The following is a 21447-nucleotide window of genomic DNA, read 5'->3' as shown; positions in this document are numbered from 1 at the left end:
CAAGGCAGGTGTCAAGGGGACGGTGCCAGGCTCTTTTCAGCGGTGCCCAGCGACAGGACGAGGAGCAATGTCTGTAAACTGAAACAGAAAAAGTTCCACCTCAGCGTGAGGAAGAATTTCTTTACACTGAGCGTGGCAGAGCACTGGCACAGCTGCCCAGGGAGGCTGTGGAGTCTCCCTCCCTGGAGACATTCAGACCCCACCTGGACATGCTCCTGTGTCACCTGCTCCAGGTGACCCTGCCCTGGCAGGGGGTTGGGCTGGATCATTTCCTGAGATTCCTTCTAACCCTTACAATTCAGTGAAGTGAATCTGTGAAAACCCTGCCATGTTGCAAAAGGGCCCTGCACACCACCCAAATCTTGGGTTTACCTACATGTGTGTGGCATGTCTACCACCTGTGCTGTAAATACTCTGAAGTGGGCAGCTGGTGTATGTGCAAGAAACTTGTTCTCTGAACTTAATTTTTCTTGAGCACATCTAAATACATGGTAAGGAGTCCATTATACATAATTGTTGTCAAAAATAGCATCACATTTGTGACAGGTTCAGCTATCAAAGCCCAGAACAACTGTAAGTTATAGCTTGAAGTGCTTTAGCATTTGCAGATTTTTACAGCACTTGTAGGAAAGCTTTGTGGTTTAACACAAATTACAAACTAGAGTATATGAAGAAGTTGGAGTCTCTATTATGGAACTTTTTTATATGTATCTGCAGAGCTACCATGCATTGCTGTGTAATGTATGGATATCAAGAAACCTGTAGTTGCTGTTCAGTTTTGTCAACAAATGGGTGTGTGCATCTTATGACTCTTTGAAGTTTTTTTCCCCTGATATTTCTGCTTTTTCATTTTCAGATATAATTCACTTGGAAGAACATATGGCTGGCAAATAGTAAGTATGATACTCTCTGCTGTGCTAAACTGTGCTCAGTGGGAGTTCGGCAATGCTGTGAACAGAAATATTCTGTCTTTTCTTTCATGTAATTTCTCTAATAGTTTTGTGCTCTAAACTCTTTTACTAATACAGGAAAGTCACTGCTCTTTTGGAAGGCCTCCCATTCCATTGCACCAGGACTTTCCAGCTGAATCTTGGTGGGAAGTATGTCTTGGGTATTGTTACTACGTCAGGCAGTTTTGTTTTTGCTTACAACAAAACTCATTACGAGGATGGCGTGGGGATGCCTTTTCACTTCCTTTGAAATAGTTTTGAGCCTTTCCCTTTGCCTTTCCAGCTGTGTGTGTGGTGTTAGCTGGCTGGGAAGCTCTCACAGCTGAGCTGGCAGCCCCTGGAGGTGGTTGTGGGTGCAGAATGTGTTGTCGTGACATGGCGTGGTTCGGTGCTGTGTGGTGACATGTGCCACGTTCTAGGGCCAGATGAAAGCCCTGCAGTGTCGGGGGGGCACACTGCCACTGGAGGTGCTGGCACTCCTGTGGAATGTAAATTCATTCTTTATGGAGTTGGGTCAGCATCTCCATTGTAGCCCTTGGGACTTTGTACTGCCTACCTGACAGCACAGGTCGTTTCCCTGCCTGCTTCGTTTTGGCAGAACACAGATGGTGTTCTTGTCTGTGGCCCTGCAGAATAAAAGATGCCCTGGCTACTTGCACAGGTTGTGTTGTGTTTGGTGTGCTTTCCTGTGTGCCATAAACACTCTTGTGTTAATTTTGAAATGGCTCCGTTGATTTCAAGTTCCAACAACTTACGTTGTCCTACTTCACAAAATCTCACCTTTTCCTGTTACCAGCTGCTCAGTCAGGTCTGGCTACTTTTCACTGTGCTCCTTTTGTTCCCTCAGTGTAGGACTGTGCAGGAAGCTTTTAATTTCTATTGTGTCTTTTTCCAGCTTAAGAGGCTCTGCTAATATGTCTTCTATATTCATGCATATTACTTGTTCCTTTGTGCATTTTGTGAGAGCTGTGAGGTGCTGCCTGTGAGAAACTTGTGGATTCATGTGTTTTACAAAGCTTTGTTTTGTTTTGCAATAGCCTCTGAAGAAATATCAGATTGTAGCAGATTTATTTCACTGTTGCCCTTTAAAAGCAATTTAATTAGGTGTTTGCAGCTTAAGGGACTTCCTAGTCCTTCACACAAGAAAGCTGTCATCTTTATGATGGCTATTAAGCCTTTGAAATGGCTTTTAACTTTTCCTGACTGTAAGAAAATATTAATTGAAGTAATTAGAGATATTTTTGGCCTTGTTGAATAAAAGAACACATAAGCCAATGCAATTTGATAATGCTGTGGGAAAAAATAGTCCTGTCCTTCCAGTGGCCTCCTCCTTGATCTTCATGCCAGAACATGAATTTGTACAGCTGTATAAGACTAAGGAAATAAAGTTGTTGGGAGAAAAATGAGCATTTTTCATGTGGACCTTTATTCCCAACTTGAGCACAAGGTGAACTGTGTATGATGGGCAAGAAGAGGAGGCTTTAATTTATTTACTTCAAGATTAGCATCTGCTAATGCTAAAATGTTTTTTATATTAGCATGAAGATTGTGAGGTCCCAAGCAGCGTGACAGATTTATTTGGGGAAATATCACACTAAATCTACTCATATAGCTTGTTGTGTGTTAGATACAAAAACCAAAATAAGTCTTCTTTTAGTTTTTCATATTTACTTGGGTATAAATTAAATGTAATAAAACCAAACATTCCTTCAAGCTCCATGGCTTCTTTCTGTCAAGCAGGCTGGCTAAACAAATACCTGAGAAAAGCACTGTATAGCAATCTCCAAAATAAAAATGTAAGTTCTTAGTAGAAATGCTGCTTTTACCCTAAGTGTTTAATAATGATCATTCAAGATGCAGAATTTCAATTTTTCAACTGATCATGTCTGTTTCTGTTAAGAATAATGATTTTTTTGTTATTTGTTAATGAATTTGCCTGATAAACTGTCTTACAAGTGGTAACCAGCTTTCCACTCATCTCAACCTGTGAACCATAACTAGGATGTGACTTGGGCTGGTTGTTAGATTTTGTCACTATAACTCTACAGCCATTTAGTCTTGATTCTCTCTGCTAGATTGCTGTAAGGTCTGGGAAGTTGACTGGAAGCAGCACGAGGGTGAAGGTTCCAAGGCTGTGGTAAGTGTGCTATTTTAAACCTTCCAGGAGAAGAGCTGGGAAAGGAGCTGATACGGAATCGTGAGTCCAGGAGTGAGTCACTCGGGGATGAATTGTCTGCAGCTGTGTGTGGGAAGATGAAAGAGCTAAGAATTTAAAAAGAGGAGGCAGCAGTAGCTGGCAGCATGTTCTTGCTCATGGTGAAGGGAGGGAGTGTGCATGCAGAGTATGAGGGCAGGTACTTGATGCTTCACGTTTTCATAAAGCTGTGAAACTCACAAATCCATTTATCCTCAGTGTGTGTTTGCTAATTAGAACATTAATATTTTCTTTACTGCTCAAGTGGGAATATGGGGAGAAATATGATGTTTTCCATTAGTTATGTGCAAGTTTAGTGGTGGAAGTCAAAACTAGAAGTTGGCTAACCTTGACACCATACTCTACAAGCTGTGTTAATGTATTAGTTTGTAAGAATGTAATGGCAGTAATAGTTTGTTTACAAATTTAAGATTATAGTCTCATTGCTCATTATATCTTACTATGATAGAAGCAATCCAAAGTATTTCCAATGAGGTTATTTATTGATTTTTTTCCTCCTAAAGTGGCTTTCTAGAAGATGACCATAGAGGATATTCCAGAACCTTCCTTCGAAGGAGATTCCCTCATTGAAAGAGAACGATTCTTATTCCCAAACTCTGAAACATCTGTTACTTTTTCTGTTGCTGCAGCACCAATGCCTTCAGACTGTGGTATGTACTTTAAACAGGAAATCAGTTTGTGATCAGCAGAGAATAAATTTGAATAATAAATTTTAAGAAAAGCTGTCAACTCTTAATTATTTATTTACAGAAAAAGTTTTCTTATTAAATGGATTCTTTGTTAAATGAAATGAAAGATGAAGACCTATGCTTTTTCCATTTTTCTTATTGCATATGCTAAAAATTATATATTTTCCTTTGTACAGTTCTGTGCATGTGTGCTCATGTTTGTACTTCTTTCACATGTTTTTATATCACACAGATGTAAAATTGGAGTAAGTAAGGGAAGTTAATCTACTCACATTTAAAACTTCTAGAGTTACACTTTTTCTTGTGCTTTAGTATGTACATGATGTACTAGAAGAGGATATTTCTGTTGGAAGTGTATGTTTTTGTGGTGGTAAGGACTGTAAAGTGAGTGGTAGAAAATTATACCAAGTATCAGTGATCAGCTGTCAGAATAATGTTTGTCTTCAGTAACTGTCTTCACATGTAGAAATTATAATAAAATCTATAAAAGTATATAATGTGTTAAAATGTCACTGTAGGTAAGGAGCTTCACTGATAGCTGCAATTATAATGCCTTTGAATGTTGCAGAAGATACTAATAGCATCTATATACTTTAAGTCATTCCTTCCACCTCTGTCTTTCCCATGCATTGATTAGAGCAATCAGCTGTATTCAGGAAATATAAATACATGTAATGTTCTGTCTTTGACAGACTCAGCATTCTCGAGACCCATTTTATAAGTTAGCTCAGGTTGGGAATGTAAGTGTTCCATATGATATATTTCAGTGCATGAAGGTGTCATTACATGCTTTAGCCCTGCTCTCATCACTTGTCTCTCCTAGTCTGCTATAAGTACTGCCGTGATGTATTCCATTCTACTTTCTTATTCCTTAGATAAAGTTTCCATTTGCCTTCTTTAAACATTGTTTTGTTGTGGTATCTTCTAATAACCCTATGATCTCACTGCTATGTGTTCTACCTGGTTTCTGCCATATTCTACTCATTAAATAAAAAAAAATCCTTTTATAGGAGATTGCTGTCACCTCTGTAACAGTAACATTGTTGAATCGGTGTAAAGGAGGTTAAACCATGGCAGAGAGAGATTCTTGGTCTTTACTTCAGTGCATTTATTTTTCCTTCCTGGGTACTGTGATCAATACTTGGGAAAGACAGAGGGGGAGAAAGTAATATTTTAAGGTATCTAGATGCCATTGCCATCCTTTCATGGGATTCATTGCTTTAACAGGTTTTCTGTAGCATTGCTTTGGTTTGCAAAGACTACAGCTGATCACCTGTTAAGCACTTAGGGTGGTTGTTATTAATCCTTGATGCAGTCTCAGATTTTTACCCTACCATGCTGATGGCAAGAGTTGATTTCTGATAGATAATTTGGATCAGGTTTGTAAACTCAGTACATGCTTTTTTTTATCTGTTGATCCAATCTAGAGGTCAGGTATGCTGTTTTTGGGGAAAGGTTGGGATGATTCACCCAGGGGTGGTTTATGCCATGCCACACACCCAGATGGGTGATGGTGTGTGTTGCTTAACCTGTCTGTCCTGTCTGAGAGCTGTGAATCTGCAATGGATGTGAGCTGAGTTGTACATTTATCCAAAACCTATTTAAAAGGCAACTCCCTGATAGCTGCAGCAGGGTTAAAAGTTCAGTGTTTGTCATGATTCATTTGCTGATGGCAGTAGACTGTGCTTTCATTCCCTCTCCTCATAGCCACTGCTATCCAGATTCTTTCATGTAATTTTCCAGAGCTGGAAGAAATTCCACAGATTAAAAATAGAGGATATGTATACACAAGCACACAAATACACCTGTGAGTAATGTGACATATACTTTTATAATAAGGTGTTTAACAGTTTGGGTTACCTGAAAGAACATGAGGCTTAAAATCTTCAAAAGTGTTTTTTTCCTGGTCATGGTTTGGTGTCTTAATTTTTGAAGGTGTTTGTTTCCTGCAGCTGCCACCAGCTGGGATTGATGCATTCATGAAATACTGAAAATAGCAGAGGATGCCTTCCTGATTAGACTGTGTGTTTATATTTTAGTATGTTCCATGTAAATTGTGATGGAAGAAGAAGAAGATGTTTTCTCTCTGCTGTTCTTTGCCTCTGAGTTTGAAAAACTAGATGCATGTTAAACATCAAGATTTTATATAAAGATTCTTCTTTTTTAACAGAGTTTTCCTTCTTCGATCCCAACGATGCAGCATGCCAAGAAATACTCTTTGACCCCAAAACATCAGTTTCTGAATTGTTTGCCATCTTAAGGCAGTGGGTTCCACAGGTCCAGCAGAATATTGATATTATTGGGAATGAGGTGAGATACAAACGAAGATCCTTGAGTGCTCTCAATGTTAAATATTGTGTTGACAGTGAATAAAACCAGTTCATTCAGAAGCAGAATTAATCATAAATGCAGATACAGTTTCTTCCTTTAACAAGTAGTGACTGATCATGCCTTGTATTCCACATGTCAGATTTTATTTGGAAAAAGAAAGCTGATGGATAAAATTCAGTACATTTGCATAGATGGTATAAACAATGTTTCTCTCAAGGCAATTGTGTCAAGACCCTTCACCTTGGTGTTTGTTTCCTACTTAGTAGTAATCCCAAACTCAAACCTGAAAAATATATGAAGTTACTGTTAAAGCCTGACCTTAGGGGCAATATTTCCAAGGCATATTTCCAAAATGTGTTTCTAGTATTTCCATCCTACTTTTTTATTTTTCTTCTGGATTACAGATTTTTCTGGGAAAGTGTAGTGAAGACTAACCTTACCATATTATAACTGGGGGCTTCTTTTTGGGGGTGTGTGGGAATGGGGTGGGTAATTGTTGAGAGATCAAAGAAGAAGGGGAGAGCTTCATAAATAATTTTCTCATGCAGTTAACTGCTTAACTTTTACCTTTTTAGTATGTTAATTATATGTTAGAAGGAGCAATATAAAGAATTTTTAAATCTGTAAATAATGAAGGTTAATTATAATGCTATTTATTACATTTGTGTATGTTGCTCAGTTCTACAGTTGTCTTTTCTGGCAGGCTTCTTTGTTACTAGCCATTGCAATGAATCCAGGAGTCAATATATCTGAAGTAACTTAGGAAATTAGAGATATGCCAGAGCTAAAATGTGCTCATTTTCCACTTGCCTGTCAGATCATTAAAAGGGGTTGCAATGTGAATGACAGAGATGGACTGACTGATATGACCCTCCTGCATTACACTTGCAAATCAGGGGCTCATGGCATTGGTGAGTAAAAAAAAAAAAAAGTCATTATAGATGTAAAAACTTAATTGACTCGCATAAGCTTATCCCACTGACACTTACAGAATTTTTCCTTGCAGTAGATTTTTTTTTTGTGCTTGCTTTTATCTCTTGTAGTGGCTGTGAGCAAGGAGGATGCAGAACTGCAGCTGTAGCCATGGGGAGCAAGCTGAGTTAGTGGTGTAGGTGTTACACACAGTAGTACCAGCTGAAACAGATACTTCATGTAGCAAAGGCAGTTTCAGACTGAGGTGCAAGCTGCAAGTTTGCTATGGTTTTTGCTGCAGTTTTTTTACAGGAGAACATTTAGGTGACTGGCTGTTATTTTTGTTTTGTTTCTTTCACCCTATTCATGTCAGAAGAGAGCAATAGACTTTGTTTGCATTATTATGATCATAAATACTGGAAATTAGAGCACATTTAAAGCTGTTTGAACACCCCTATTAACTTTTCTGTGTTTTGTTACGTTTTTGTTGACCTGAGCCCACTTCTCCTCTGAGTTTGAGAGAAGTCTGGTATAGGTCATCTTCCTTAGTGTTGGCAGATCTTTTAGCATAAGCTTCAGCATTGTGATGTGCAATTCTTTTTCTTCTATCAGATACTAAAACTCCTGGGTTTGATGGCTGACACAGTACTTACATTAGAGAAAAGCAGATAGTGTTATACACTAGAGATTTCAGCTCTTTATCATAAAGGGCAAAGATTTCTGTATCCTAATCCTAAAGAAAAAGGCATTGTAATAGTTCTGCTGTGAGCTTGAAGGGCTTAATGTATGTTTTGTGTTACACATAAAAGTGTATGTGTTCTCTGAGGTCAAATAAAAAAATCACTAATGCATACTTAACAAAAAATACCCTGCAGGTGATGTGGAAACTGCTGTAAAATTTGCAACACAGCTTATTGATTTGGGTGCTGACAGCAGCTTGCGCAGCCGCTGGACAAATATGAATGCCTTGCACTATGCTGCCTACTTTGATGTTCCAGAACTGATCAGTGTTATTTTGAAAAATGCCAAGCCAAAAGGTAGGCATTGTGACCTTTATTTCTTGTAGTTGTCCATAATTTGTAGATCCTAAGCTGGTGTATTGTGGTCTGTAAGTCTGGTGTTCATTTATCCATTATACGTAAATGATTTCTTATTCTTTTTTTCAGCCTCATTAGTTCATTTTTCTCTTAAGCTATTTTGTAGTGCTTTACTGTACTGTTTCCATTGCTGGTTTTTAAACTTGAGTTTTGTACAAGACAACAGAAGTTTCAAATAGACTGGAAAGCAAACAGGTTAATCTTAAATTATTGAGAACTAAGAGAATGTTTGCAGAAAACCAAAGATACAACTATTCTAGTAAAATCTTGTAGGTTTTAATGTTGCTTAAACATTGAGAAGTATGTGGGGAGAAGGTTAAAGGAATAGTGGGGATTTGGCAGTTGCATATGGCAAACCTGTGACTGAGGCAGTTTTGACATGCTTGTTTTTCCCATTTCTCAGCTATGTAGAAGGTCCTGTTCAAGGAACATTTTGGCTTTAGTGTTTGGCATAAATAAATAACACCTTTTGGAATGATACTGTGAAGGATTGGTAACTGGAGCCCTATTTATACTAATGCACATAGAAATACAGAAATGGTTCTGATTAGAACTGTTTGTTTCTAATTTGGTCAGGACAGCAAAACCAGTAAGGAACTTCATCATTAAAATTGTACAAATGTGAATTTGTTCTACTGAATATCCTTGTGATTTTGCTAGTTTGCAAAAGGATTTTTTATTTAGGGACTCTGTCTTAGCAGTTTGGAAAGCTGGTAGGCTTTTGGAGTACGCAGGGCTTGCTTACCACATCTTGAGTCTCCATGGAGGTAATTGCTAAGCAGTCCTGTTACTGGTGTGACTTGCTTAGGTGGTGACAATTGTGGGTAGGTAACAAAAGACAAAATCAGACTGCACAGTAGTTAAGTCCACATCACATTTCAGTAGCCTGGCTTCCATAATTTGCATCAGCAGTTTAGGTCTCCTTTCAGACCTTGTTTGCATTTGGTGTTCTCCTCCTGTGCAGTTCCTACAGAAGGGACGGGACTTTGTTCAGATTTCCAAGGAAACCACTCCAGTTACTTGGCAGTTGGCAATTCTTGGATAAGCAGATGATGTTTTTAATCTCAGGAAATATATAAAATTATTTGCCCTGTGACATGGAAACGGTGGATAGTCTGAATTAATAGATTAATTTTAGCTCCATACTTCATCAGGTGGTTTGCAGAGAAGAGCATACGTAGAAGGCGAGCATGGTTTGGATGCTGAACCAAACCCTACTGAACTGGAGAAAAAATGGTTGTTAATATATAAATAACTTTCCAAGACAGTGGTGTGCTGGCTCTGAGACACCCATTGTGAAGCACAGGTGTTTCCTTTTGATTTACTGCTAAACTGTATTTCTTTACCACATGCTGTAGTTAAATTCTTCATACAGATTTACTTCTCAGTTGTTACAGGAGAGAGCTAGTTTGATCTTGGATTTTTAGAGGTTTTAAATACAAAAATCTTATATTATTTTCGTCTAGATAGTTTGGGGGTAATTACCAGGTAACATTTGATGTGTCTTTCTTTCTGTCACCTCTACTATGCCTACTTAGATCGAAGCTGTAAGAGAACTGTTCAGAAAATCTAAGCATAAAGCTTGCAAGTCTGAGGAAGTCACACAGTCTAACTCAAAAAACAAAACCACACGTCAGTTGTTTTTCAAAATAGGAATACTTGCAGCTTGATGGCTCAGTAGCTGATGTTACTGACCAGTATTTCTGCAAATTGGTTTCTCTGTGTGCAGAAAATATTTGGCTGTATTCTATGGAAGTTTCAATGGCTGTATACAGCTCCTCAGCTTCTAGCTGGTTTTAAACTGGTGACATCTTCTGACCTTTGATACATAAAGGGTACATCTGCATGTGTAGCTCTCATTATGACTGAGGCATGTGAATGCAGTCTTTTGTCATGTTTGTGTTCAATCAGTGCAATTGCAAAACTGTTAAATTCTGATTGCAAATTTGTTACCTTTGATCTTTATAAATTGAGTCAATTTTATTAGTAAGTATGAACTTTACGTGTCTATACAGACATATAAGTGTGTATTTTCTATATTGTTGATGTTTTATTTGTTTATTTAGTGTAACTATATAAGGATGTTGATGCAGTTGGGATATACTTTGTTTATGGCATTGTGAGAAGGGCTAGTGTTTCTTGGGGTGGAGACTGATACTGGAAAGTATGATGAGATTCTTCAGCCCTGAGGTGGAAAGTTTTATGTTCCTCACTGGTATTTCAAATTGGAACATGATCGTTAATACTTGTGGTCTTTTGGCTTGTGTATTAAATCAGCTGGCATTTTTAATTAACAGTCCTATACCTAACTGACTCAAAATTACATCTCTCTTGTGTAATTAAAGAGAGGAGCCTCAGACCAAACAGACATTTAAACTCCAATCTTCTAGAAGAGTAATAACTTCATAGCAGATTGAAAGATATATTGGGAACAACTGATAGAAATATTCATTGTGCTAAATCACTTCCAGTAGATGCAGTGCTCCATTTCCAAGCTATGAGTGCAAGACCCTTCAGAGTGCAATTCTTTGAAAATAAAGAAATTACAACAATCACCAGCTCTTACTTCATTCTTGGCCATTAGTAATTAAATCAGTGTAAAGCAAATGTATAATCAGTTTTCCCTTGCCCTACTGCCGGCTCACAAAGGAAAATAACTAGTTGAAGGTGCATCTCATTTTAATGTTTGTCACCTAGAAGCAATAAAATAGAAATGTTTCTGAAACATTAAAAAATTATTTTACTTGTAAACCTGAAGTTACTCACTTATTAATCTTGGCACAGTAGATTGGGCACCCTGAGTAGCAGCAATTTTGCAGTTAAGCCATGACTGTTAAAAAATGAGTGAAAGTACACGCTCATCTTCCAGGTTAGATTGTGGAATGAATAAACAGCTGCAAATAAGGTTGATATTCTATGTAGAATTACTTCTTATATGTATTTGGTACATAAATAATGGTGTGTCTGTGTAAATGCTAACATAAACTGTAAAAATGAATGTCCTCTCAAGGAATCTGTAGGGGGAAATGTTCATGTAACAGACTTGCATACCTCACATGTAATGTTTAATTGCAGATGTGGATGCCACCTGTAGTGATTTTGATTTTGGAACAGCTTTGCATATTGCTGCATTTAACCTATGCACAGGAGCTGTCAAGTGTTTACTGGAACACGGAGCAAATCCTGCCTTTAGGGTAAGGAGCTAGGTTGTAGATTCACCAGAAGGTGAAAAAGGTACCTGGAAAAACTGAACAGTCTGTCCAGGATTTTGACTAGCTAAAGGTGTGCTATATGGAGTGAGAATGCCTCAGAAAAAGATATTTGCAACTCATAGTGGATGATTTTGTATGCTTTGTCCTACTTGTGTGTTGAAGTTTGCATTTTTTTGTCATGGTCTAGTTCATTTGTTAAAATAATTTTCAAGAGGTTTTTCTGTTTGTTGTTTGCGCTTTCATTTATTAATGCTCATGGGTGTCTTGTGACAACTGAGTCCCCATGGCAGTGGGGGATCTTTTCAGAAATGGAGGAGTGCAATCTTTGCTCTCCAGAAATGCAGTGTTGTGCTTAGCAGTGAGCCTGGTGTGAGCATGAGTAATTGAGAATGCATAAACATCACCTGCCCCCCCCAGTAACCTAATAATAGGCACAGGTTATAGTGCAAAGTATTGCTAATATGTGTCTAGCCACAGTCTTGGGTTTTGACTGAGTGTTGTGTTTGATTTGGTTATTTGGGGTTTTGTTGTTTATGTTTTTTTGGGGGGAGAGCTTGGAAGGTTTCTTATTTTAGCAAAACCAGTATCTCAGTTCTCCATTTTCAAATGCAGGGGGTTATTTTAAATGAGAAATCTTAGTTGTTTTAAGGGTACTCAAAAGGAATTATTTCATGTGGCACTGTTAGTGTGAAATCTTCTGGAACATTACTGTCCATACAGTTCTTCATGATAATCAATCTAGATCTCTGGAAAAATGGTGGGTTTCTTTTTGTCTCTTTATTCAGTGTGCATGAATGTGTCTCCAGTTCTCTGGCAGCTATTATGTTTAGGAGTCTGTTGTCACAGGGAATGCTGTTTTGTAGTTGCACAAGCATTCTGAGCTGGCAGAGGTGGCTGTGCCCTTGAGAAGGGAAATCCTGAGCTCCCCCTGAGCTTCCACTTTGCCTTCTTGCCACTGCTCTGCCCCTGCTTTGTGTTGGCACAGAGGTTTGAAGGGCACCTGCTGGGCTGAATTGTGGGACTGATGTGTGACCAAAATAATCTCTAATGTCATGACTATAAACTCAAATTCCCCACTCAACTTTAACCCAGCTATTTCCCATTTTTAAGGTAGTGTGATTTTTACTTACAGAGTGATTGGAGATTTTTACAGAATGGTGGGTGTTGAATTGCTCAAACCTGCAATAAAGTTTTGACTAGAGACTGTGTAGAGTTGGATTATTTGGGAACAACAGTTTAAATTCTGAGTAAGGATTATACTTTTCTAGCTTTGAGATGGATTGAGAGGGGGCTCAGGAAACATTTAACTTCCAGTCTGTTTTGAAGGGACCAAAACAAACACAGTCTTACTCTGCATCATTCCTTCTAGTAATGTCTGACTCCAGGGGCTCAGCTAAGACAAATTTGGAAGACTGAGAAGATTATTTTGCTGCAAACATTGTGAAAATGGGCAGACAGCCAAAGCTCCACACCAATGCCTTTGCTAAAGAGTGTAGGTAGAACTGTCCCTGGAGTAGCTTGACAGTACTTGCTGTCTGGGCAGCTGGCCTGGAGTTGAGGTTAACTCCAGGGGAGCTGGTGCTCCAGCAATTTATCCTGTCACATAGAACATGCAGGGAATCAGTCATGGCTCTCCAGGAATGGGACATGTTTGGAAAGGACTCTGTCCTTAATCCATCTCTCATAGGATAGTCTGTGTCTAGATAAACCTGAACAGTTTTATTGAGGTACTCATGTGAGCCATTATATTTGCATATTCTATACATGCAACATACTTTTTAATTCCCTCTTACATTTGGAATAAGCCTCACCAAGGAGCTAGCTATATGCTGGGTAAAGATAGATTCTTTGGGAGGAGTTGGCATTTTGGTATTGGCATTACAGATCAGAAGTCTGCCTTGCTTTCCTGATTCTTGTGTTCAGGTACACAGATACGCACAAGTGTCTTGTTTCAGGTTTCTGAGTCCTAATAATGTTCTTAAATTTGAAAATGTGGGTTACTTGTCAGTTTCAAAAATGACATGCTGTACATGCTAGCTGATCTATCTAAGGATGTTTTGGCATCCTTACTTGGAAATGTGGATTTTTTCATAGTTGTTTATATTCTAGGAAAAACATCTGATAAAGAGGATTAAATACTTCATAAAACACTGTGGTTTCACCTGATCAGATTTATCTTGTAACAGCATTAAATCCTGTGCTATGTTATGTTTCTACAGAATGACAAAGGGCAGATTCCAGCAGATGTGGTTCCTGATCCAGTAGATATGCCACTGGAAATGGCAGATGCCGCAGCCAGTGCAAAGGAAATCAAGCAGATCCTGCTGGATGCAGTACCTCTGTCATGTGACATCTCCAAAGCCATGATTCCAACCTACGACCACGTCACAGGCAGGGCCATGCTTTTATCACTTGGCCTGAAGCTGGGAGATCGTGTTGTTATTGCAGGACAGAAGGTATGGCCACCAACCTGGCACTACTCTCATAATTACTGAGAGTCCCATTTCTTTACCACTTTGGAGACATACCTCAATTTGAGGGTCTGAAATGCTTTTTGGAAGGTGAGATCTCTGGATGGCAGCAAGGAACTGGTTACGGAAAGTAATATGCTGAAGAGTTGTGTGATAAAGTCATTACTATGAAAAGCACTTTTGACAGGCATAGGCTGCATTTTGTGTCTTTAAATAATTTTTAACAGTCTCATATAGTACATCAGCATGGCTCAGCTTTTATTAACGTTTTTGGTGTCACATCAAAGTGATGGTAAAATTCGCAAATTACTTTGTGAGTTGCCCAGCTTTGTTAGGAGTGTGCATTTGTGAAGTACTCCTGATAGTTTCCAGAAGTCAGGGAAAAAAACCCTTCAGTTCTGCTTAGCCTATAGTAACCCAATTTCACTGGTGCAATGCAGCTAAAATCTTTGAAGCAGTGCTGTGCCACTAGGGTTGTTACATGGTTCTGTGGAAGTAGAACGATGTAGCTAATAGAGGTCCAGCTTAAATGTGAATAGCTTTTTAGACGCTACCATGATAGCCACCTTTCTAAAAATATATTTGAAAACTGTAAAATTAATACTGCATTCAGTATTCAGACTTATTTGCTCTGTTAGCAAGGGATCTCAGTGCTGGAACTCTTTTAGAGAAGTACTTTTGTCCTGGTAAATAATGAAAACATTTGTGAGCAAAATTTTATATTTGAATAGCTTTCACTTTAATAGTTCTCCTAATATAACTTCAGATTTATAACTGTCACAACAGAACGATTCTAAAGTGATCTCCAGCAAGAGTGTGAAGCGGCTCCCATTGTGTATTTTAATTTGGTGTATTCTTGAAATTGGGTCAGGGAAAGCAAAGGAATCACTAGCTATGCAGAAGGCATTTTATCTGAAGTATGTACAGAAAGCCACTTGTTCTTTAAAGACAGAAGTTTCTTTATCAGAAATAACAGTGGCAGCAAGAGGAGATAATGTAAGTGCAAGTTAATGGAGGCTTTAGAGCAAGAAAGTGATTAAATTGGTGTTCTTGTGTATCTTTCCTTTAAGTAAGGCCCACAGAACAGTTTGTGCTGTAATGTGCTCACTGTGCATGGATAGAGTTGCTTGGGTTTGATTACTTTTATTCTTCTAATTGATTATGCTGTTGCAGTGTTTTTTAAGGAGTTGTTGGAAGCTATTTTTGTGCTGCCAAAGGCCAGCTTGTTTTACTTTAAGGGAGCCAAATCTGTTCTAGAGCAGGTGGGAAGAAACAATGTGATTGTGCTTTTTGAACTTCCATTTCCACAGCAGCTTTTCCTCCCTTCCTTCCTTTATGTGCGAGGAATTGTTGTGCAGTACTCCAACATTGCTTCCCACCCCTTTTCTCCATTTGCCTGAATGGAGAAGTTGTCCTCAGCCCTGCCTTCCCCTCCCCCTCGATACTCCTAAATTCCTACAGGGTAGGGCAAAATGAAAACAGGATGAGGGAAATGGTGCCCCCTTTTTAACCTTCTCCTGGATCAGTTCTCAGTCTGCAATATGGAAGCTGGGATGAGGACACTTGGAACAGCAGCATTTTTGGGGGCTATATTTACAGGTTCCTGTTGTCTTTCCTGCTTCTGCAGTCTCCAAATATGTCAGCTTTAATGAGGCTTGAAAGCCAAGCACAGTAAATGCCAGAGGGAGAATGGATTCCTCTCTTGTCTCCTACTGCGCTTGTCATTCTGGTTGTCTTGCAGGGTAGGAAGCTGTGTAAGCAGGTGTTCATGTGTACGTGATTTGGGGCCCCACAGCTCCACCAGCTCCTGCTCTGCTAGATTGAGTGTCCATTTGGATCACATCTGATGAAATGGAAGCGCAGGGAGACCAGCAGCTCAGAGAAAAGTGCTCCTGCTGTGTCTCATGCGAGAGAGATCCCCTGCTCCTTGCTTGTACGGGTCCTTGGGCAAAATTGGAGCTGCAGTTTTGCTATCTCCCACCTCTGTTTAAGATACTGGCTGTTCTCCTCTCTGCTCAGTTAAATGCCCTTTGGCTGGTGCCTGGAAAGTAAGTGGAGGAATTGTAGGAATCTGTGGGGCTGCTTGGCTGAACTTCCCCTGGCTGAATTTGATCCCAGTGTTGATGGCTAAAAGGCCTCAGTCTAGATTAGTGTAACATTCCTGCCTATAACAATCAAGTTTAAAGAGATCTTCAGCACAAGAGAAGAGGCTCTGGGTCATATTTATTTCTTTACAGACATTAGCAAAGAGTGCCTGGAAGGTTTTATAGTAAAGAAAAAAAAAGGTTTCTATCTGTTTACTCTCTGAGGGTTGGATTAAACAGTGGAGTGAGTCATAGTTAAAGTGAGCTAATATTAAGGTCACATGAGATGAGGAAAACTGAGCAACTGAAAGATCAAAGATTTTTATTACTAAAACTAATCTAAAAATCAAATAGAAAAATGAATTTAAATCAATGTTAAATGCATCTCTTGTAGTTATTCCTCCCCTGTTTGGTTGAAGTGCGTGAGCTTATAATGTATATTTGTGGAGAATGAGGTCTACCAGCAAGACTGGTCTGTCTTGATATTCTTCACATGCTTACCTGTTCAGAGTTTATAGTATTTATTGAAGCAACAGCAAATGTTTAAAACATTTTAAATATTTAAAACATTTGCTGGCTTTTAAAATTTTGTTTAATCATAAGGAGAGAATAGAAGACTTAAGAATCTTTTCCAAAGAAAAAATTAATTATGCTCTGAAGTTTACCCTTGAACCTTTGCTATATATATATATATATATATGTAAAATATATATATACTTGTATATGTATATTTATGCACACACAGATTTATCTAATATTTCTATGGAACCTCCAGTTCAGGAAGATACCTAACCCAGATTCTGGAATTATTCTTGTATAAAAAGTGCAAGTAAAACCTCACGCTGGGCATGTGCTCCTGTACCTTGCTGACCTTGAACTGTGTCTACAGTGGTTCTTACTGTCTAATTCTTGTCTGTTGTGACATCTGTCCTTAACCATGGCTGCTGTTTAATGCAAAATATACACAGGAGGAATAAGACCTTTTGGAAAATGTATTGAGTGGTGTTGAAAGGTAGGAATGTGAATAAGTGAGGGAAATGATGTTTGCATTTTTGTGATGAAAAGCTTGGAGATGACTTGCAGTCTCTTTCATAACCGATACTATTTTCTCATGAACAATACTTGTTTAACAAACCCATTCTGTGTTGATGCTTTTTCTCTTAGGTTGGTACCTTAAGATTTTGTGGCACAACGGAATTTGCCAGCGGCCAGTGGGCTGGTGTAGAGCTGGATGAACCAGAAGGGAAGAACAATGGAAGTGTTGGAAAAGTCCAGTACTTCAAGTGTGCACAAAAACGAGGTATAGCTTTTGTTTTCTTTTTTCTTCAAATTTTAAACCTCCAAATTTTAAAGTGTACTGGAAGGTATGAACTGTTTGGGAGGATAAAAACAGGCAGCAGGCTCTGTTGCTTTTCTTTATAGTGCTTTGTTTGATTTATTGGTTCTTTAGCTGGTCCTAAAATTTTGGCTGCAACTATTTGCAAAATGACTGAAACAATCAACCAGTCAAAATTTCTGGTCATTTCCTTGAAACTCTGAGATTTCCTGGTTTTTCATTGATAGATTGTTGAAACGACTTGTTTGTACTGTAATAATAATAACCATGTTTCTTTACCTGCTTTGTCTTGGTAAGACATTCCTGCTTGTAGTTGTTTTCTAACTTTGAGCTTGAAGTATTTTAATTGAGGTGCCATGGCCACACAGGGCACACAAAGGTGTTGTGGTTTGTAGCATTGGAGACTGAACATTACTGTTAGGACAAAAAGGAGATTCTAATTGATAGTCTGAGTGTTTCCAACTTACTCTGTTCAAGTTGCTTGATAAGGATTTTGTTTTCACTGTTCTCTTGAGCTTGTCCTTCCTACCCTGCAAGTGCTTTGTCAGCATAGCAAGTTGTGATGGTGGCTAAAAAAACCCTGAATTAATTTATGTGAGAGAGAGTAGCTGCAAAGTTTTATTACTTTACCATTACCCATGGTTCTTTGTTGGCACATGCAATTTTTTCTCCAGGTATCTTTGCACCCCTTTCCAAAATAAGCAAGGCTTCTGATCACAAAAAAAGCTCTGTACGAAGCTCTTCCGTGCGGTCTTCGCCTTTGGTCAAATCCAGGAAAGTAGATGTGACACACATAACTTCCAAAGTGAATTCTGGTGAGTGTTTTCTTGCATGTTGACACAGGATGGAGACATAGTAATCTTCAAGAATTAGTAAATCTTGGTGTTAAAATTCTTGTTTGGAGTTAGTTCATAGCCTGGGATATGGTGATAAGGTATTCATTAACTCCATGTTGTCCTGTTGGAAGTTCACTAGCCTGTGGAGTGGTACTGGAATGATGTTGTGTAGAGTTGTGATTACAGTGATCTAATGTACTGTTGACAGTTCCTACTCTTTACATGCTCTATATAGAAAACCCTTCACCACAACATTTATTCTTGAGCCATTAAAGTAATTTCTAATTGGCTGTTATACCACTTAAATGTCTCAACTTAATGAGGTTCTATTTACTAAGATATTCCTGGAGAATTTTCAAGGAATGAAAATCTAATAAATAATCTATACACCTTTATGCCTGGAAATTGAAGAGATTTATTTTCTGGCAACATGATAAAGAAACTATTTAACTAATTGTATTTTATCTTCTAATTAAATTATCTGAGTAAAACCAGTGCCAAATTAGAAGAGAGAGGTTGTCCTTGTAACAAGGCCTCAGTCTACTGATTGGAGTTATGGGCTCAGTCTCTGGCTCTGGTTTACTTTCTTAGTAATTTGCTCAAATTACTTAATCCTTCTGGGTAAATTCCCTCCCTGTGGAGTGAATGATCCATGTTTTCTGACTGTTTAGGTTCCAACCTGAACAGGCTCTTTCCTGCTGTGTGCAGTGCTGGCCATGCTTAATCTGGCTCCCTGTGTTTGGCTGCCTGTGTAAAAATGTTAGTAAATATTTCATTGGCATTTCTTCTGTCTTTTGAGCCTTGTTTAGGTGACTCACACTAAGGCAGCACAGCTTAAGGGATGGAAGATAACACACATTCCCATTGAATTTACCCAAGTACCCTAAAACACTGCACACTTTCCCTGTAATATTCAGGGTATAGAAACAATGCAGCAGGCTGGTGCCAGGAAAAGATGCATTTTGACAGCTTTTTGGATGACTTCTGTAACTTTTCTCTGCATAGGTTGAGGGGGGAGTGAGTATCTGTATTTACAATTAGCACAAGATTCAAGCTATTTATAAATGGGCATCTTGCATAAAAAGCTTATTGGGGTAAGCAGCAGTTTGTTGGGAGTCTTGCTCAGGAGCAGATCCAAGCTGACTTCTTCTGTTAATTATTTTCCAGTGTTTGATTAACTTCGTTGTGAACTATTTGTAACCCATTAAACTATAATGGGAGACATTTTTCCTTTGTCACTGACCTAGTTCAGTCATAACCCACCTTTTCTGTCCCAAAGGTGCGGCTCTGTCTTTGTAAAATTTAAACATTTGATACCTTGCTTTAAGGTAGAAATCGGGGTGAGTTAACCATCATCTACTGAAAAGAGCTTACATCCACTGGATGTGAGTGTCTGGAAGCTGCTGTGTGCAGGGAGTCCTTGCACATAATTTCATTGGGATTATTGTGCCTGGCTGATTCGCTGGCAGGAGTGGGGCAAGGACAAAGCTGCAGAGGCAGAACTTGGGTTTGCAGTGTTTATGTGCATCACCAGGTCATATTTCTTTCCTTTAAACTTCCTCCCTGGATTACATTGGTTTATAATTATTCAAAAAAATTATATGTTTTTTGTAGAGAAAGTTATAAGATGCAAAGTAAAATAAAATATTGTATAGGGGTTTTGAGATTTTATTTCGTTCTACTGGATTTGAATAATCAATCACATTGATGAGAAAAGATCTTTTTCAAGTTTCTAGGAAAAGGATTACTGAGATAAAATTAAGAAATATGTTATCAGTCACAAAAAAACTAGTTTTTTGATCTGATGACTTAATAGCCATAAAAGTTTGGGAAATACTCTACATTCATAAACTAGTTCAGTCCCTGTGGCTGAATTAAGCTGAGAGATGTAGTTAAATAAAACAGATGTGATTTTTCTTTCATGACAGGGAGGGGATAAATCATAGATAAGATTCTCCTTCATTGAGTTAGAGTAGGAAACTGAAATGCAAAATGACTATTTGCAAATTATAACTTAGGTGAGAGTACGAGTTCCTACACATATCACAACATTGCTGCTCTGAGAGTTAGGCTCTTCAAAATCATACTGGCATGCTTACATCATTATTTGTAGTCTGAATGAAGATTTGATCTCAAATCTCTCTCAAAACCTTGATGTGTAATCTTTAAAGCAGAAATTATGAAATTAATACTGGTGAATAGTAGACCTTAAATTCTATTAAAGTGAATGTTATAGATATGAATGCTTGAAAGATTTAAATAAAACACCTTCAATATAAAAATCAGTATTTTACAGACCATTTGTTTATAGTTTGGCAAGATAGTTTGGACTGGTTTAATGTGTTAAAGGGTTTAATATCTGTGCTTATCCATCAAAACAGTTCTGCAGTTCTTGTTTTACTCAAGTGTCTAAGGAATTGTACAGTTTTATCAATTTTTCCATGCATCCAGTAATCTGCATAATCTGCAAAAATTATTTTTGTATGTGACTTTCCTGTAAAATTATTGTTACTTGTTAGGATGTGTATATTTAATTACAGATATTCTTTTTATAGGCCTAAATATTGCAAAAAGAGACGGTGCTTCTGAAAACAACTTTCTGACTGCCAACAGGGGAAAAACTGTACCTGCAAAAGATGGTAATGAAATAATTTTAAATTTTTTCTTAACATCTTAAGAAAAATTCTTTGTATGGTAGAAGCAGTAGTATTGCTGCCCTACCTCTGTAAAAGCCCTGTATCTACACTGTAGAAAAAAGTTGCCATGCTTGTTTAATTCAAGTCTCAAGCAGGCTGTAGGTATTTAGTTTTATAGGAGCAAAGTAATTTGTGTGGATATTTGGCTGGTGTTCTGTGTTGGTTTGGTAACCACTTCTGTCTGAATACTTGGTCAGGAACATGGAAGAGCCCTTAAAGCTGGCTCTTAGTAAAGGATCCTTGCAGAGGATCTGCAGAATTACCAGCTGAGATTTTTGAGGGAGACCTTTTGCCCTATATTGTTGCTGCCTAGATTTTAATATTCTGTTGGCATTTTTTTCTCTCCTCTATCTGTATGTTCATGCTTCTGTAATAAAGTGTTACCATCTAACAGTGCTTAACAGTCTTGGTGCTGTGTCATGGCAGACTCACAAGAGCAGGCTTCAAATATGAAAAATGACACTAGCTTCTAAAGAGTGCCTTCTGCATGTGAATCATTCTCTGCAATTACCTAGTTTCACAATTGGATAACAACTTCTACCACAGCAGTACTTTGCTGAACTTGAAACACAAAGGGGCCTTGCTTTCAGCTGTCTTGAACAAACCCTCAAAGTTGTG

At 38.3% G+C, this 21447-nt stretch overlaps 1 protein-coding gene across 3 annotated transcripts in view; it reads left to right on the top strand.

Moving 5' to 3' along the window:
- CLIP4 (CAP-Gly domain containing linker protein family member 4) overlaps positions 1-21447 on the top strand; it is a 32064-nt gene that overhangs the window by 604 nt on the left and 10013 nt on the right. For all 3 annotated transcript variants that reach the window (XR_008436198.1, XM_053972927.1, XM_053972926.1), the window contains exons 2-12: positions 857-893; positions 3026-3087; positions 3669-3815; positions 6025-6164; positions 7003-7096; positions 7973-8134; positions 11270-11388; positions 13626-13862; positions 17126-17261; positions 17972-18112; positions 20689-20772. Coding sequence is in view for 2 of the 3 variants with exons in the window: in XM_053972927.1 (XP_053828902.1) it covers positions 3683-3815; positions 6025-6164; positions 7003-7096; positions 7973-8134; positions 11270-11388; positions 13626-13862; positions 17126-17261; positions 17972-18112; positions 20689-20772 (1246 nt within the window). In the remaining variant the exon portion in view is untranslated. The remainder of the gene's footprint in view (positions 1-856; positions 894-3025; positions 3088-3668; positions 3816-6024; positions 6165-7002; positions 7097-7972; positions 8135-11269; positions 11389-13625; positions 13863-17125; positions 17262-17971; positions 18113-20688; positions 20773-21447) is intronic.

The sequence above is a fragment of the Vidua macroura genome, chromosome 3 (genome assembly GCF_024509145.1).
Source record: "Vidua macroura isolate BioBank_ID:100142 chromosome 3, ASM2450914v1, whole genome shotgun sequence".
Taxonomy (NCBI): domain Eukaryota; kingdom Metazoa; phylum Chordata; class Aves; order Passeriformes; family Viduidae; genus Vidua; species Vidua macroura.
Note: the sequence above shows the minus strand (reverse complement) of the source record. Positions and strands in the feature narration are given on the sequence as shown.